The sequence below is a fragment of the Pelobates fuscus genome, chromosome 8 (genome assembly GCF_036172605.1).
Source record: "Pelobates fuscus isolate aPelFus1 chromosome 8, aPelFus1.pri, whole genome shotgun sequence".
NCBI lineage: Eukaryota > Metazoa > Chordata > Amphibia > Anura > Pelobatidae > Pelobates > Pelobates fuscus.
In genome coordinates this window covers 146102420-146121376 of record NC_086324.1, presented here as the reverse complement: position 1 = coordinate 146121376, position 18957 = coordinate 146102420, and the positions used below count along the sequence as shown (strand labels likewise).

At 40.7% G+C, this 18957-nt stretch overlaps 1 protein-coding gene across 1 annotated transcript; it reads right to left on the bottom strand.

Moving 5' to 3' along the window:
- Nucleotides 1–401: 401 nt before the first annotated feature.
- Nucleotides 402–12787, bottom strand: LOC134570670 (homeodomain-interacting protein kinase 2-like). Its single transcript, XM_063428602.1, has 12 exons — nucleotides 12735–12787; nucleotides 10041–10592; nucleotides 9094–9217; nucleotides 7405–7524; nucleotides 6808–6894; nucleotides 5413–5597; nucleotides 4611–4653; nucleotides 3407–3502; nucleotides 2708–2878; nucleotides 2431–2568; nucleotides 991–1086; nucleotides 402–482 (listed from the first exon to the last, which is right to left on the bottom strand). Exons 1-12 carry the CDS (start codon nucleotides 12785–12787, stop codon nucleotides 402–404), a joined length of 1746 nt encoding a protein of 581 aa, XP_063284672.1.
- Between the last annotated feature and the right edge of the window lie 6170 nt (nucleotides 12788–18957).

Below are 18957 nucleotides of genomic sequence, written 5' to 3'. Positions count from 1 at the left end.
TCTTGCACCCCGTTACACCCATGGAAGCACTCACAAGTTCCAGAAGTCTCTCGTTGCGATCATTCTTTTTTTCCTTTTCTTTCTTCCCAGAATCTTCTTCTATCAGCTGTTCCTTCTTGTCCTCTTCATTCGATGACTCTGTCTCCATTTCTGGAGGCTCAGGCCATACCTCCTGTTGTATGATAGCATAGAAAATAAAGAGAGCAAATAAATCCCGAAATGTGCTGCTCTGCGTTAACACAAATTAAATTAACATTTTTCTTATGAATACTAAGAGTTTATTTAGTAAAAATAGAATATCATCCCTTTACCTGTTCTATGTCTGTGTTCACGTTATAATTAGAGTTATGAATAATGATCCCCATCCCACAAGCTGGAGAAACCATTACATCTTCAGCTGCTCATTGCTGTCTACTGGACACCCCTAACAGTTCCCCTCCGGTTTTTAATGGGATCATAAGGAGGACTATCACTATACTCACCTGTTTTTTGAGGAATAAAATAGAAAGCACACAGGATATAACAAGTCAACACAATGTGCTATGCTGTGCTATGTGCCATGAGGTTAGAGTGAGTATAGCAGGGTTACACAACCATCTCCCAAAATGCTCTGACAGCCATAATTCTGGCAAAGCATCAGGGGAGATGTAGTTCAGAACATCTGGACTGCCAAAGTTTGCCTCCCACTGGTGTATAGTGTATCACAGTGACACACATGGGAAGGTGATAAATCACACACACTCAGAACTATATTTATTGCTGTGGTTCTAGGGATAAATTACTTATTTAGAGCAAATTGCTTATTCTGCTTACAGTTTGATAATTGTAGTACTAAGATCTTCCTTTCGGTAATGTAGAGAGTATTGTCATCTTTCTTTCCCGAGTATAAGAAAGTTCAGCGATATTTCTCTAGTAAAGTCTCTACCTCTAGTCAATATCTAGTGACCCAAAACTTTAAGGACAAATCTGCCATATTGCGTACATCCTTACCTGGTCTTGGATCTCGATCTGTGCTGATGGGGAACTCTCACATGCTCCCAGGGGCTCAGCCTCAGTTTGGCTAGCTAGTGCGATAGCATTTACATGCTTCAAATCAAAAGAAAAACAAAATCAGAATTTATTCATTAATGTATCCCTTGGACAATGTCATGTATCAATTTTTATAGTAATATGTGTGACACTATGAATGATATTTTATACACAGAGATACACAATAAAAACAGCACAAATAATTGTGACTGGGCCCTGGAATTCCTCCAATCAAGAAAGAAAATGCAAAAAAGAAAGCAACACACAAATACACACTTATATTGTACACAAACCCGACACACAAACACACCTTGCTTTTCCATACAAACATTGACATATCACCTGGGAAGTCGACAGGAACACACACAATCAAGCACACTCTAGATAAACAACCCCCAACCCAATACGTACACACGTAATGCAAGGAGAATACCCTAGATCGTTTGACTTGATCTCACACATAGCGACCGATATAGAGATGGCACGCCTTGGGGACAACGTATTGAGACCTAAGCAACGCTCGAGCTCTGTCGTAAGGAATTCTGGGGGTGATAGCACCCATATAAACACACGAAGCGGCAACCCACCGACCCCAACGAAATTGAGTTATAACGTGACAGAGCACTAACGTAAGATCCCTAATTTAGAAGGTAACCGCGTCCTATGCCTCCTCATGGTGACGTAACCAGACTTACGAACCCTACACAGGAATAGGTATGCTTGCCGTTGATCCTATATTCCATATACTACAAATGTTCCCAATTGAAGTACTTCCTGTTTATCTTGTTGATTTATACATGCTACGCTACTCATCTGGATCTGCGCATCCACCAATGCTTTTTCGTACTCTACGAACGTTGTTTTAGGGGCCTGCGAGCCTCGTACTCTGATTTCTACATTTCTACTTCTAAATAAAAAGAGATTTACAAAAAAAAAAAACATTGACATATCTTTCCAGATATACCCTACATTGACATTTATGGGCACTTCACACTGATACACCCCTGAATTCACAGCACACTGATTGTAAACACAACCCATTCATAAAATTTACATTTTGCACTCAGTTTTATGAATAGGGAACATGTCAGTGGTACCAAGACCGAGGCCTCCGGATTTAATGCAGAATCTGTTGATGGCGCTGTGCAGAGCAGACAGGGTTAAACCCTTCATAGACGGTTTAACCCTTTATGATAGGGAGGCACATAGGACTTCCTGGCACCATAACAACTGCAATTGATGAAGTTGTTATGGTACCCAGAGTCTCCCTTTAAGGTTACATACAATCATCCAATTAAACACACAGTCAGACTCGTCCCATCATCTCACTCAGATGCATTGCTTAGGGGGGACTGAGATTCTTTGATTCTTGCACCCAGTTACACCCATGGAAGTACTCACAAGTTCCAGATGTCTCTCGCTGCGATCATTCTTTTTTTCCTTTTCTTTCTTCCCAGAATCTTCTTCTATCAGCTGTTCCTTCTTGTCCTCTTCATTCGGTGACTCTGTCTCCATTTCTGGAGGCTCAGGCCATACCTCCTGTTGTATGATAGCATAGAAAATGAAGAGAGAAAATAAATCCCGAAATGTGCTGCTCTGCGTTAACACAAATTAAATTGACATTTTTCTTATGAATACTAAGAGTTTATTTAGTAAAAATAGAATATCATCCCTTTACCTGTTCTATGTCTGTGTTCACGTTATAATTAGAGTTATGAATAATGATCCCCATCCCACAAGCTGGAGAAACCATTACATCTTCAGCTGCACATTGCTGTCTACTGGACACCCCTAACAGTTCCCCTCCGGTTTTTAATGGGATCATAAGGAGGACTATCACTATACTCACCTGTTTTTTGAGGAATAAAATAGAAAGCACACAGGATATAACAAGTCAACACAATGTGCTATGCTGTGCTATGCTGTGCTATGCTGTGCTATGTGCCATGAGGTTAGAGTGAGTATAGCAGGGTTACACAACCATCTCCCAAAATGCTCTGACAGCCATAATTCTGGCAAAGCATCAGGGGAGATGTAGTTCAGAACATCTGGACTGCCAAAGTTTGCCTCCCACTGGTGTATAGTGTATCACAGTGACACACATGGGAAGGTGATAAATCACACACACTCAGTACTACAATTATCAACCTGTAAGCAGAATAAGCAATTTGTTCTAAATACGTAATTTATCCTTAGAACCACAGCAATAAATATAGTTCTAAGATCTTCCTTTCGGTAATGTAGAGAGTATTGTCATCTTTCTTTCCCGTGTATAATAAAGTTCAGAGATATTTCTCTAGTAAAGTCTCTACCTCTAGTCAATATCTAGTGACCCAAAACTTTAATGACAAATCTGCCATATTGCGTACATCCTTACCTGGTCTTGGATCTCGATCTGTGCTGATGGGGAACTCTCACATGCTCCCTGGGGCTCAGCCTCAGTTTTATTTGAAAGTGCGATAGTATTTGCATGCTTCAAATCAAAAGAAAAACAAAATCAGAATTTATTCATTAATGTATCCCTTTGACAATGTCATGTATCAACTTTTATAGTAATATGTGTGACACTATGAATGATATTTTATACACAGAGATACACAATAAAAACAGCACAAATAATTTTGAGTGGGCCCTGGAATTCCTCCGATCAAGAAAGAAAATGCAAAAAAAAAAGCAACACACAAATACACACTTATATTGTACACAAACCCGACACACAAACACACCTTGCTTTTCCATATAAGCATTGACATATCTTTCCAGATATACCCTACATTGACATTTATGGGCACTTCACACTGATACACCCTTGAATTCACGGCACACTGATTGTAAACACAACCCATTCATAAAATGTACATTTTGCACTCAGTTTTATGAATAGGGAACAAGTCAGTGGTACTAAGTCCGAGGCCTCCGGATTTAATGCAGAATCGGTTTAAGGCGCTATGCAGAGCAGACAGGGTTAAACCCTTCATAGACGGTTTAACCCTTTATGATAGGGAGGCACATAGGACTTCCTGGCACCATAACAACTTCAATTGATGAAGTTGTTATGGTACCCAGAGTATCCCTTTAACCCCTTAAGGACACACGACATGTGTGACATGTCATGATTCCCTTTTATTCCAGAAGTTTGGTCCTTAAGGGGTTAAGGTTACATACAATCATCCAATTAAACACACAGTCAGACTCGTCCCATCATCTCACTCAGATGCATTGCTTAGGGGGGACTGAGATTCTTTGATTCTTGCACCCAGTTACACCCATGGAAGCACTCACAAGTTCCAGAAGTCTCTCGTTGCGATCATTCTTTTTTTCCTTTTCTTTCTTCCCAATTCCCAAAAATTGAAATTTTTCTCATGAATACTAAGGGTTTATTTAGTAAAAGTAGAATATCATCCCTTTACCTGTTCTATGTCTGTGTTGACGTTATAATTAGAGTTATGAATAATGATCCCCATCCCACAAGCTGGAGAAACCATTACATCTTCAGCTGTACATTGCTGTCTACTGGACACCCCTAACAGTTCCCCTCCGGTTTTTAATGGGATCATAAGGAGGACTATCACTATACTCACCTGTTCTTTGTTTATCTCCATGGCCTGGAAGCAATGATTTACGCTGGGAAAAGAGAGACAAAGACAGTGAGATTAAATTATATAAAAAGGAAGAATGTCACTGAAAACAAGGAAGTGATAAACATTTTTAAGAAATTAACAAGTAAAAAGTTATGGAAAAATAAAAACAAATGATAAGTAATAGACAAAAAAGTAATAAAATAATTGAATAAACAGGGAATTATACGAGCAAGAAAACACAAATGACGACTCGTTAAATAAAACTTTCCTTCCCAGACCTGAATGAAACATCATTTTAGCTGCTGTTAAAGTTAAAAAATACTCTCACAATATTCTTTCTAGGAAAGCTCAAAGCACCCTAACCAATCAGTGCGCTGCAGTGGTTATGGTGTTTGGATTGCCCTGACACCCCTCAATGTAAGTGATGAAACCTTTTTAGGACAGTTTGACTTCACTGCTCCCTGCCTCCACTACACCCTTCACAGAGCAGGAAGCTCTCGCTAAACTTTCACCTCTCATGGCTGCAGAGGAGGTTGTCAGCTTTTTGACTTATTATAATAGAGGGGGCGCCAGAACAGTATGCCTAAAGGGTTCCGTTATACTATGAACCATCGCGAGAGGCAGCAAAAAGCTAGAGTGCTGGGGGTTACTCATACAATTTATATAATTCTACATTTTCTAGTAGATATATTAAGCTTCCTATATTATTTATGAATACGATTGATCCTCCTACATCCACATTGATACCAATTTTCCCACCATTTCCAAGCAACCTTCCCAGTGCACAAGGAAAATCACGTACTATGAACTCCGTGTAAAGTGCTGGAGGTGAGCCATGGTGATGAAGGGATGGCTGAGAAGGGCTATGGGAGTTATCCTCTTGTATGGGTCCATAGTAAGCATTTCCTTCAGCAGATCAAGAAACTGCCATATGTCAGCCATCTCCACCAGCGTGTCACTGCCCTCTAACTTTGATGGTAAAATTATCTAAAGAGAAAGAAACAGTCAATAAGAAGATAATTTGTTTAGTGAGGTTAGTGTTCATGAAGAAATATACAAAGCAGTATGTTTTTTTTAGTGTCATAGGGCCAACATTATTCACTAACTTCAGTAAGTGATTTGGCTGCTTTTCAGTACTCCATACCAACCTCCCAACTGGGTTTGGTAGGCTCTGGACTAAATAGCCACAATGTTACTGACGACACTAGTAGGGGTTCTAGGCAGATCGTCAGATTCTTGTAACAAGATAGGTATCTGAAGATAAGGCAGGGGTGCGAAAATCAAGAAATAGGTTCCTGTTTTATACTTTCATAATATATATACTTTTTAAAATGCTACATGTAAAAAAATAAATATTAAAAATGGAAAATGGAGCACATACGTTACAACAAAATGAAGAAAAGTGTTTATGTAGAGAGACAAAATGTTTAAGGTCTTCCCGTACAAACAAAGCTCATCCAATTTTTTGCCCCCAAGCTGTTGCTCCTCACATCCAAAGTTCAGCACAAAGAGATTGCTCCACCACCTCTTTTGTGCTTGACCAACCAGACAATTTTTAAAGGGACACTATAGTCACCAGAACAACTACAGATTATTGTATTTGTTTTGGTGAGTAGAATCATTCCCTCCAGGTTTTTTGCCGTCAACATTGTCTTTTCATAGAAAATGCAGTGTTTACATTACAGCCTAGTGATAACTTCGCTGGCCATCTCCTCAGAGTTAGAGATCCTTCCTGGGTCATGGCTGCCTAAAATGCATCCAAACATTCAGTATCTCCTCCCTCTGCATGCAGATACTGAACTTTTCTCATTGAGATGCATTGATTGAATTCATCTCTATTAGGAGATGCTGATTGGCCTCCTTCACAGTCTCAGTCAATCCTATGGGGAAGCATTGTGATTGGCTCAGACCACCACTTCTGATTATGTCAGCAGGCATCGGCAGTTCAAAGAGAAACAGGGGCAGAGCCAGCAGCTCCAGACTGGAATACAAGTAAGATTTTACTATATTTAGAGAGGCAAGAGGGGCCCATGGGGGGCTGGGTCGTGGTTGTAACACTATAGGGTCAGGAATACATGTTTGTGTTCCTGACCCTACAGTTTTCCTTTAAGTATTTTTTTTTTCTGCTGAGCCACAGAGGTGAGAGAAAGATGCCATGTGATTTTGGATTAATGTGAGTGCCCCAGGAATACAGTACCTTCCTCATATCATCAAGAGAGCTGAAGACATATCTCCTTCTTTCCATTGGTCTAATACCAGTCTCATATTCATAGTGTATTTTACTCTAGAGAAGAGGAAAAACAAGATTGTCCATTAGGTTCTGGAATGAGAACATCACTCAGTGTAGCATTCTACAGTGTGTCAGCTAGTTTCCTGCTAATATTAGAAAGGAACCAATAAACATGTCTTACCATTACCTGACCCATCAGCTTTCCCTGAGTCTAAACAGTTTAGTTTTTTTATTTACCATGTGGTTGTGAAAGTTTATTTATGAAATGGCTGCAAAGCTGACTGAGAAAGGGGGAACTTGGTAAAACACTTTAAGGAGGAACTATTATTGAAATTTGATCACATCGGAACTTCCAAATAGCTGAATGTTAGTGTGTAAAACTTAATCTGACTTAATAAAATAAATGAAATACAAATCCCGAAATGTTGCTTTAACCAGTTCATGGCAGGTCATTTACTGGGACTGTCATGATATCATAGGATTTGCTTAACCCCACATCCTGAAGGAGTTACATATCATTTTATTTTATATAAACATGGCTATGGTTGATATAAAAGGACGCACCTTTAAACTCCATAATAAAACCTCACATTCACCGTTGATTCTAAAGTAATCCTCGGTCTTTATTCCCCAATCGAGCATTTTATCAGGGGGCAGACCCTGGGTCTCTGTGATGTAGCGGATCTGCAGGGAGGAAACAAGAGGTCACAACTTTTCATGCCAGTACCGTCAGCTTCTAATAAAACTGTAAAGTACCCGTAATCAATCATTAACCATAATCACCTGCTTCAAATCTGTCTGATTTACTGCCTTTCCACAACTTATCAGCAACTAACATTTTATACGGTTATACTTGAAAAATCAAGTAAATGAATGTAAACTAGCATTGTGAAATAATATATAAATTACTTAACTTTACATACAGTGATACTAAATATATAAACTAATCTAAAAGAAATCAAAGTAAAAGGGAAGGGTGCGCCACATTAGCACGGACCCCACTTTGACCCTTTTATTTAAACTAATCTGTTTGTCTCCACATTCTAACGCCGCACACATTTTTATTAAAAGGCTTTGACTTCTTTTTGCCACAGGGATACTCATTCTTTATTTTGTTTAAAAACTAGTTCAAATACAAATATGATCAAATTTTAAAGTTGGAGTACAATTACTTCTTAAAATTAAAATGTTTGGATTTAATAGATACATTCATTATACAGCTATATGTGTCTATAGAAAGTTACCTAAACTACAAAATAAAGGTATGCTAACGTGCATGCTTTAAAAATGTGTTTCATATATGAATATATGATGTAACATGAGAGCTCTGTTTCTCCTGAACAAAATTATATATAATAAGTGTAGGTGTCCTTCATATGAAAGAGGTAATTTATGGTTGATAACTTTTTATGGAAGAGGTAAATTATGGTTGAACAGACATATAGTCAAATTCATATTCCATATAGTCAAATTGCCTCCGTTCGTAAGGCGTTAATTTACTAAACAACGGATTGCGGTGAGTTAATAACCGTATCCCAAACATCAGGCTAATATGTATGACAGCAGTTGGGTTGAAGTGCTCTTCAAAATTTGCACTTTTGCCTAAGTTTTTCAAATTTCTATCTTTAATTCACAACAATTCTTTGTTTAGTCGCCCAGGTTTTAACCCTTCAGATGTAAACATAGCAGTTTCAGAGAAACTGCTATGTTTAAATTGCAGGGTTAATCGAGCCTCTAGTGGCTGTCTTCCTGACAGCCGCTAGAGGCGCTTCCCCGACGCTCAATGTGAAAATCGCATTGAGCACGGAGAACATCCATAGGAAAGCATTGAGAAATGCTTTCCTATGGGTGTTTTTAATGCGCGCATGGCTCTGGCTGCGCATGGACATTCGGCTCCACTCGGGAGCTGACGTCGGAGGGGGAGGAGAGGTCACCAGTGCCGAAAGAGCCAGGCACTGGATAAAGGTAAGTGGCTGAAGGGGTTTTAACCCCTTCAGCCCAGCGGGAGGGGGGGCTGAAGGTGGGGGGGGGGGACACTGAAGGACAATTTAGTGCCAGGAAAATGAGTTTGTTTTCCTGACACTGTAGTGATCCTTTAAACAGAATTGATAATTTTAACTTTGCACTTTGACTCCAGTCTGTATAAGCAAATAAAACAGCTCTGTGATACCTTTCTATGTGAATCAATTCTGGATTCCTGACTGAGACCTTAATATATAATTAGACATAGATATCTATTAGATTTGAACTCACCTGATCATAGTCAGATGCTCCAGGATACAATGGATATCCTGTAAATAGCTCTGCCATGATACACCCCAGAGACCACATGTCGATAGCCTCCCAGAACGGTAATGCCAACAATATTTCTGGGGACCTGAATTTTATAAAAAGGAGAGAGGTCAGAAGGTTAGATAAATCATTTACCCTTTAGTGCTTAAATTAGACGTAAACCACTGAAATAGTTACTATTTCTATTAATTTAATCTTCGCTCTGCTTCATCTGGCTGCCTGAGAGTTGTCAGTGGAACACTCAGCACAAGTACATATCAGCTAATAGAGCGCTCAGCAAAACCCAACTCCCATTTCCCCTAGCTTATTGAGAGACCATGGACGGTCTGCAGCCATTTCCAATTAATTTAATGGCGATCAGTTTTTATAAAATGAGAATAATAGAGGAATACTGCCTAAATGGTGCTTTGGAATGTAATTGATATTCTATCATATTCCGCAGATTTACACAGCTTCTCAAAGCCCTTTATATCACTCTGTACACATATGAGAATTTCGGCAGAGATCCCATGAACCTATATTTTGTAATCTTTTCTATAAAGAATATACCTGTGACATGTCTTCTGACAGTGTGGTATGCAAAGCTTTGAAGAAGAAGAAAGGGGGAATATTTTGTCCACATCCCTTCTCCCTCGGAGAGCTTTGTAACAAGTAGCCATGTCACATGGGCAAATTCTGATAAATCAATGTCCACCTTAACAGCCCTGTGTGCATGTGTAGAGCTAGCTGACTGCTACACTCCATCAGACGCCATAAATATCACTAATATCTCCTAATATCCAATAAAGAAAGTTAACAAAATAATTAACCAGACCTAGTTAACATTATTCTTTATACTCGTTTCATAAATGTAAAGGATATCTATACTTTATTTGAAATGTGAATTATGACTAATAAATGTCCCTTACCTATAGTATCTTGTTTGTATGTAACTTGGAACTCGAACCTTGGATGTATGGATGGCACAACCAAAGTCTATGACCTTGATCTTGAATGGGTACTTGGACGTGTTTACCAACATGATATTCTCTGGCTTCAAGTCGGTGTGAATTATCTGTAGACTCTTTAGCTTATCCAGTGCATTGCCCACCTGCTGCACAATAGGGCGTATGTGTCTCACAGGAAGCGGCCTATTGTTGCGTTTCTGTATAAAGTTGTATAGGCTGATATCTAACATCTCGAACACAAGGCACATGTTATCGTTGTGTTGGAAATACTCATAGTGCTTAACAACGTTAAATTCGTCTGGGTTTTCCTTGTTCAGCTGGGAGAGGATTTCCACCTCAGCCTCAGCATATTTAACAACACGTGGATGGTCCTTCAAGATTTTGATTGCCACATTTTCGTTGGTTGCTCTTATAACACCCTTCACAACGTTACCAAAGGTGCCGCTGCCCAACAATTCCTGCACTATGTAAACGTTAGTGCTAGACCACAGGATGTTAGCTTGCTCTAATTTACTGTCAGGAAAAAAAAGGAAATAGTTTAAATTAAACACATTGCTAAATGTCAGTCACAACATGAAACCATCGAAATCAGGATTCTTTGACTATTTAACGAGAAGGTTAATAATGCAATAACATGTACTTAGCGCTTAGTGTCTACATTTGTACATCTGATATTTGTGATGTTTAATTTGTTTTGTCTGTTATCTTCAATAAACTCTCAGTCCCTCAAGTTGTCTGTCGGAAAATTCCCTGATATTTACAATTTATAGTGAACCTGTCACCTTCTTACCATTCAGCATCATTGAAAATGTTTATTACATTTTCTAGCTGTTTTAGAAAATATGGGACCAAAGACAGAGACTATTTAACCTCAGCTGTGTTGAAATGAGTTGCCTAAATAATGAACTACAATCTATTTCTAGCTTTACCATACAACTTCCACCAGACTGATATAACTGATTGGAGAGGAGTCTTTCAGTTAATAAAATTAGTTTTAACATAATAAACAAAGCTCTAATTGTGTCCTACGATGTGGTCACTGAAAGCAAACCAACCTTACAAATTATCGCCCATTAAAGGAACACTCTAGCCACCTGAACAACTTTAGCTTAATGAAGCAGTTTTGGTGTATAGAACATGCCCCTGCAGCCTCACTGCTCAATCCTCTGCCATTTAGTAGCTAAATCCCTTTGTTTATGAACCCTAGTCACACCTCCCTGCATGTGACTTGCACAGCCTTACATAAACACTTCCTGTAAAGAGAGCCCTATTTAAGCTTTCTTTATTGCAAGTTCTGTTTAATTAAGATTTTCTTATCCCCTGATATGTTAATAGCTTGCTAGACCCTGCAAGAGCCTCCTGTATGTGATTAAAGTTCAATTTAGAGATTGAGATACAATTATTTAAGGTAAATTACGTCTGTTTGAAAGTAAAAAAAATTTTTTCATGCAGGCTCTGTCAATCATAGCCAGGGGAGGTGTGGCTAGGGCTGCATAAACAGAAACAAAGTGATTTAACTCCTAAATGACAGTGATTTGAGCAGTGAAATTGCAGGGGAATGATCTATACACTAAAACTGCTTTATTTAGCTAAAGTAATTTAGGTGACTATAGTGTTCCTTTAATATATAGCATTGGATGCACACCTGCAGAGTCATTTACTTGTTTCTTTACATTAACTGTGTCTAGTTAAAAGAGGATTAAAGTTCGAACAATATCATTACATTAATAATATATAAAATTAAATATTTTTCTATAAACATACAGTAAATCATTTTGTTGCTTCCCAGGTTTACATAATTCAGAGTTTTCCTCCATTTCCTATGGAGGGCATTTATTTTCAAATCTGGTTAATACTGTAATAACGTTTAATCACGGACTGTTTAGCACTGGATATACCAGATAATAAACCCAGGTACATGATATTTTGTATCACAATCACGCTTTGTATCAGGTTGTTTGGTCTGTAGCTGTAGGTAGAGTGTGATGTACAAGCATGGTCAGCTAGCTGCAATCATCCAGAGGTTCTGATGACCAATGATACTTTTATAATTAAATATATTTTATATAACATAGTGCATGGAGACACATTGTATACGTAGTGAATCATTCTGTGCTCCTGTTTCTATTGTTGGAAATAGTCGTGTATTTTGGAATAAATAGCTAATTACTATTCTAATCAAATTTCCAACTGTAAATCTCCCCCCATCCCTCTTACGCTTTGGAAATTTTTTAAATATTTTTTCTCAAATAGGCAAACATTCTAGACTTTACAGAATAGATTGTTTGTTTTAAACATTTGATAATTGTTAAACTAATTCTTATCTGCATTGAATTTTTTTTTATTCCTAATCTTAAAAATAATTTTAATTAGCGAGACTAGCATTAACATCATTATTATAGTTCTGGTAGTATCCAGTATGGTTGAGGTCATAATGTCCAGGGTCACAAGTTAAATATCGAACATTGAAATGATAACCAAAATGTCACCCAAAAATCCTAACCTGTTAAATTGTATTTATATATATATATATATATATATATATATATATATATATATGGACGGCCATAGAAGTAGTTACCTAGGGATTTACCTTCTAACTTAATGATTATGTCATTACTAATATATAAAACAAACTATTTTAAATAAACCTACGGCAAGTCATCCTCGTACTCATCAGATTCCGATATTTCTAGGTTTGTCTCCATTTTATAAACTGGATATCTTCCAAATTGATCCAATCTGGTTATGACTGGAGTAACTGTTAATCGCTGTCTACTCGACTCTGGACTAACAGATAATGAACCCCAGATACATCATCATTTTACATCATATCTCCACTTGGGCTGATTGTTACCACTGTTGCTAGGCAACGGCAGCTGTGAGCTGGAGTACAATGGCCATGCATGGTCAGGTGACTGAAAGCATCCAGATGTTCTGATGATCCAGTAGTACCTGTATGTAGTCGTATTTTATATAATAAAGTGCACAGAGATATGTTTGTTTGTTTTTTACAAAAGTGTGTAATGGCAAATATAGAGAAAAAAAAGAAAAACAAAAAGAACGAAAACTAGCAAATAACTAGCAAATAACTTTGAAATCAAACCTATATTCTGATTGGCTGCTATTTTGAAAGTTAAAAAGGGCCCATTAGTGTGCAGGTTAACCAATAATGAAGGAATCTACGACAGTGGTTCCCAAACTTTTTAGGTTAAAGACGCCCTTAATATTTCAATATTTTTCTGTCAAAAGTTGTATACCTGTACAGCGCTGCGGCATATACTGGCGCTATAATTGAATGTATAGTGTTGGTGTTTGAAGGGGTGCTTGTACATAGTTTTAGTGTTTTAATACAGTGGTGTGTTTGTATGTAATGTTTGCATTTGCTTCTAGGGGTGTATTTGAATGTAATGTTCATCTTTAAATGTGGATGTACATTTATGTTTGGGTGAAGGGGTGTGTTTGTATATAATTTTGGAGTTTAAATGCAGGGGTGTGTTTGTATGTAATATTTGTGTGAGATTGTAGGGGTGTGTTTGTATGTTTGTATGTTGTACTTGTCTTTGACTGCTTGGATGTTTGCATTTACACTACCACATACATACATATTTACACAGATATACATGCACATTAACACACAGATACATATAAATACACTGACACATACACATTCATATAGACTCCGACACATACACACACCGACACATACACACACACTGACACATACACACACACACACCTTAATACTCGCATACACAGACATGTACACACACAAATGCACACTCTGACACACAGATGCACGCAACTTGACACAAACACTGGCATATGCACACACCATGAAACAGATACACACACTAACATAAAAACACACATCCTGACACACTGATGCTCACCCTGACTAACAGATGCACATACACAGATGCACATCCTGACACAAAGATGTGGGCGCACACACAGACACATTTACACAGGAGGACACTGACATCTATATATACACACACACACACACACACACACAAACAGATGCACACCCTGACACTCACACACAATCTGACATAAACACATTCAAGTCATATTTTTTTTATATCTGCAGCCACCCTCCTGTTAGCTTACCTTGTGTGTCCAGGAGGGACACACAGGAGTGCCGCCCAGGAGTAGTGGGAGTTTGAGCGCATGACTTATTTTTATGTATTTGTATTCACTTTTGTATCACACAGCAAGGTCGGTAACAATGCGCTGCCCACCCCATGTGTTCCCTATTAAGGGTTAATAAGTATGTAGGGGTTCAGAAAAATACCCCTCTCTGTCTCATTAGAGATTTCTTTGCCTGAAGCTCAAAGGAGCGAGGTGAATAGGCAGTGTAGGACCTATCTATGAGGTTTGCCTTGACATGGCAGGTTGGCTTGCATCTAATGGCCATTGGAGTTACTAAATCACCTCCATTTGTTTAAATATACATAAAGATTTGCGAAGTGCTCAGGTAACTCTTTTTTTTACTGTATGCATTGGGGATGATGTGTACTGTAGTTGTTGCTGCCGCCCAGGAGTAGTGGGAGTTTAAGCGCAGGACTTATTTTTTTTTTTTTTTTTTTTTAATTCTTTATTTTATTTGTGCATAGTTTGAACAATCATGTTTGTACCGCCACAACAGCAGGTGCAAGCAGGTTTGGAAACATACAATAACATAGGTATGGCATTGAAATACATAGCACAGGTTTTTTTTTTTTATATTCAAGATAGGAGACATGTTAAAGGCTAAACAACGGATAATAGTTGCACAAGAAATCTGCCTGTCTTAGAGTTTAGTAATGCAGTATACTGATTAATGTTACAGCCTATGGATTAACATGCTAGCTGAAAATATCTGAGGCTTGCTTAGTATATATGGTAACATCGCTGCTCTATCTAATCTTAGAATTGGCATGCTGTGTCACGAACTACCAGAATGTATACATGCAGTATAATCATGTTTGCATTGTAATCTGTGAGTATCACACAAGCTTTTACAGGCTAGTCTCGCTTACCTGTTTACTTATGTGGAATCTGCGCTTCGCTGCCTGATGGGCTTGAAAGATGGAACAAGGCAAAGACTTAATGCACAGTTATAGTAGATTAGGTGAGAGAGACACAAATATGCTAGGTAATCTGGCACAGTTGGTGTTTGCTTAAAATATAAAAAGAAAAAATTATGCCACCGTGATTAACAAATAAACAAATAACCCTGGGTTCCGAACAGAGACTCCTCTCCCAAAGGAGAGGGAAACTTCCTCTTGAATGTGGTTATTCAGGAGGCAGAGAGTAGGCAACCCCAGTCCTCATGCAGAGAGCAGCTAACTCCCATCACTGGCAGGTCACAGTTCTGGGTTGTGCAGCTCTATCCGAATAAAGATGCTGTGGTGTGGCTTGTTAGGTAGTGTCAGACGGTTGCGGATGGGAGCTGGGTATGTGTGAGGTCTTCATACTGATCCTCGGCTGTCGTGCGTGTTGCTCGCTTGTACAGGAACATGCCGGCTTACAGTCTGAGTGCCTTTGGAGTCGCTTGCCAGTCAGATGGTCTCCGCTCAAGGTCCTCTGTGTCGATTGGAGCACTCAAGGTCGGGACACAGGACAGGTAGGTTGCTCTAATGATTTTCTCCCTGAGTTGCCCGTAGGGCTGCCCTCTCCATAGTGTGCCATTCAGGCGCAGCCGCCATCTTAGGTAATAAACAAAGTCCCCGCTCGGGGTAGAACCCCAGGGTAGGCCGGGATGACCCCCACCGGCCCAGAGGGGGGGAAGCAGGGCCATCACCCCGTTGTGTTAGGGGACCTCCGTGTTGCAGCCAGGCAGGATAGCAGGGCGGCGGCCGTCCGCCCTACTCACCACCCGGATAGGTTTGACTAGGCCTCAAAGCTCCGTTTTCACTCCAATCGCGGGCCCAGAAGCGCGTCGCCTACTGTTCTCTGGTCCTAGCACCTCATAGTGCAGTTGCCTGCCGTGACTCAGTGCCAGAAGGTGCGTTTTGGGGCCATAATGCCTGAAAATAGTGGGAGCTCTAGTGCCATGCATCCACTCTGCTTGGCGGTCCGGCCCCGCCCCCCCCCCCCCCCGAGAAGAGTATGTCCGCAGGACTTATTTTTGTGTATTTGTACTTACTAATAACATTTTATGGAATTAAAATGTAATTGATAACAAGAACAATGTATCTTATTTACACAGACTGATTTCTAAACACATTTATTGTAGTTTAAAGACACATTACTGGGAGTATTATTGCTGTGGAGCTCTGTTATACAGTCAGAAACCAAGAACATGGAGCTCCTAGAAAAGAGGGCTGTCATTCCTGAATAGGGTCACTTGGGAGGGATGCAAAACCGCCATAAAGATTGAAGTGGTTTGGCAATATTTAAAGCGGCACTGTCATGGCCGAATCCTGTTTTTTTTTAACCCCCCTCCCGCCTCCACTACATCCAATTGACCCCCTAGTCACCCCCAAATGCCCCTAAGCCTCCCATATTACCTATTTTTTTATCTTTATTTTCTGCCCCGATCTATATTCAGGGCGCCGCCATCTTTGTGTGGGTAGGTGAAGTCCCTGTGGGAAACGTCATCTGCCCACACTAGACAGACTGTGAGATTCCCGCACATGCCCAGTGAAACACCTGTCCTCTTCCCCCCCCGCCCCTGCCCCCACCCCTGGTGGTGGGGGCCATAAATCACAATGGGGGGGACCTACTGTCCTCAACCCCGCCCCCACCCGTGAGCGTTGGGTGGGGGCCATAAAAATAATGAGGGGGGACCTACTGTCATCCACCCCCGCCCCCACCCATGCGCGATGGGTGGGGGCCATAAATCACAATGGGGGGGGACCTACTGTCCTCCCCCCACCCCTGCCCGTGAGCGTTGGGTGGGGGCCATAAAAATAATGAGGGGTGGGAACCTACTGTCCTCCCACCCCCCGGCCCCCACCCCTGTGTGGTGGGTGGGGGCCATAAATCACAATGGGAGGGGGACCTACTGTCCTCCCCCCCAGCCCCCACCCTTGAGCGTTGGGTGGGGGCCATAAAAATAATGAGGGGGGGAACCTACTGTTCTCCCCCCCTCGGCCCCCACGTCCTGGGCGGCGGGTGGGGGCCCTAAAACAAACCTCCCCTACCCCCAATCACAGGCTGCTCACTGCTTACTAGACATGCTCCTACTCTCGGTATAGCGAGTAGGGGCATATTATTTACTGATACTAAGTAATCTTTACTTAGTATTAGTAAATTTGGCTGAAAGACCAATTTAGGTCTTTCAGCCGTTTAGTAGATAGCTCCCTAATACCGTGGGAATTAGGGAGTTATCTATTAAGCAGCTGCAAGGTGCAGCCACAGCAATGAATAGGATCAGAGTTTCATTCATTCAAATGAAATTCTGATCCGAACAAAGTCCCGAATTGCGTTCTAACACGAATGGAGAAACTGTTAGAACGCAATTCGGCAGTTTTGCCGGCGTTCTGTCTAAGTGACAGGAAGCATCGTGGGAACAGGGAGGAAAGCTAGGGATCATGGGAAAATTGCTGTGACCACCGGAAACGAAGCACACTTTGCTCCTCCGCTGGTCACCGCTGGTCACTGCGTAGGAAACCTCCAGAAGAGAAATAGTCCCTACTTTTTCTTACGTTTTAAAGAAAACTACAGCAGACAGGAAGAAAAGAAGAACAGATCCTGAGAGAGGGAGAGAAGATGAATCGATTGGGGAAAGGTAAGATCGGCATGACAGTGCCGCTTTAAGCTGGATGTGCTGGGGGAGAACCCAATGCAATAAACATTTATTAGTAATTTCATTATGAGATTTGTATTTAGAGAGGTTTGTATGGGTGCTATGCCAGGCATCTGTGTTACATGCATGGTTCAAATCCTTCTCCCATATGGATATATATGAAAACCTATGGAGACAGGCTCAGGCAACAAGTGTAATGGTGTTATGGAGACAGGCTCAGGCACAGAGTGTAGTGGTTTTGTGGAGACAGGCTCAGGCACCGAGTTTAGTGGTGTTGTGGAGACAGGCTCAGCCACTGAGTGTAGTGGTGTTGTGGAGACAGGCTCAGGCACTGAGGGTAGTGGTGTTGTGGAGACAGGCTCAGGCACGGAGTGTAGTGGTGTTGTGGAGACAGGCTCAGGCACGGAGTGTAGTGGTGTTGTGGAGACAGGCTCAGGCACAGAGTGTAGTGGTGTTGTGGAGACAGGCTCAGGCACTGATGGTAGTGGTGTTGTGGAGACAGGCTCAGGCACTGAGGGTACTGGTGTTATGGAGACAGGCTCAGGCACCGAGTTTAGTGGTGTTGTGGAGACAGGCTTAGGCACAGAGTGTAGTGGTGTTGTGGAGACAGGCTCAGGCACCGAGTTTAGTGGTGTTGTGGAGACAGGCTCAGGCACTGAGTGTAGTGGTGTTGTGGAGACAGGCTCAGGCACTGAGGGTAGTGGTCTTGGAATCAACCAGTGAGAAAAATAAAAAGGTGAGGCCTGATAGAAAGCAGTTGTTGTTGGGGGATTTTATCATACGAGGTGTAGAGTTGGACAATAGTGGCCTTATGAGATGTCTACATCTCGCAGAGACAGGAGACGTATTTTTAATATTGTTAAGCAAGCAAAGCATGTAGTCTATCTAGGGACAAATGACTTGGCTTGCAATGAGGTTTCAGATGTAATGGAAGTTTTTTTGTGTTTTTGCCAATGATATACGGCAGGTTGCTCCCACGCTGTCATTCTCTGAAGTTCGGCCTGTGCATAACACTCAGAATGACAGGTGGATGCGTTTTAGGAACCTTAACTTGTGGCTTGGTGAATGGTGTGGCTTGGTGAATGGCCCCTTCTGCCTGCAATTTGATTTCTATTGCTTTTACAAAGGCACTTGCTTTAA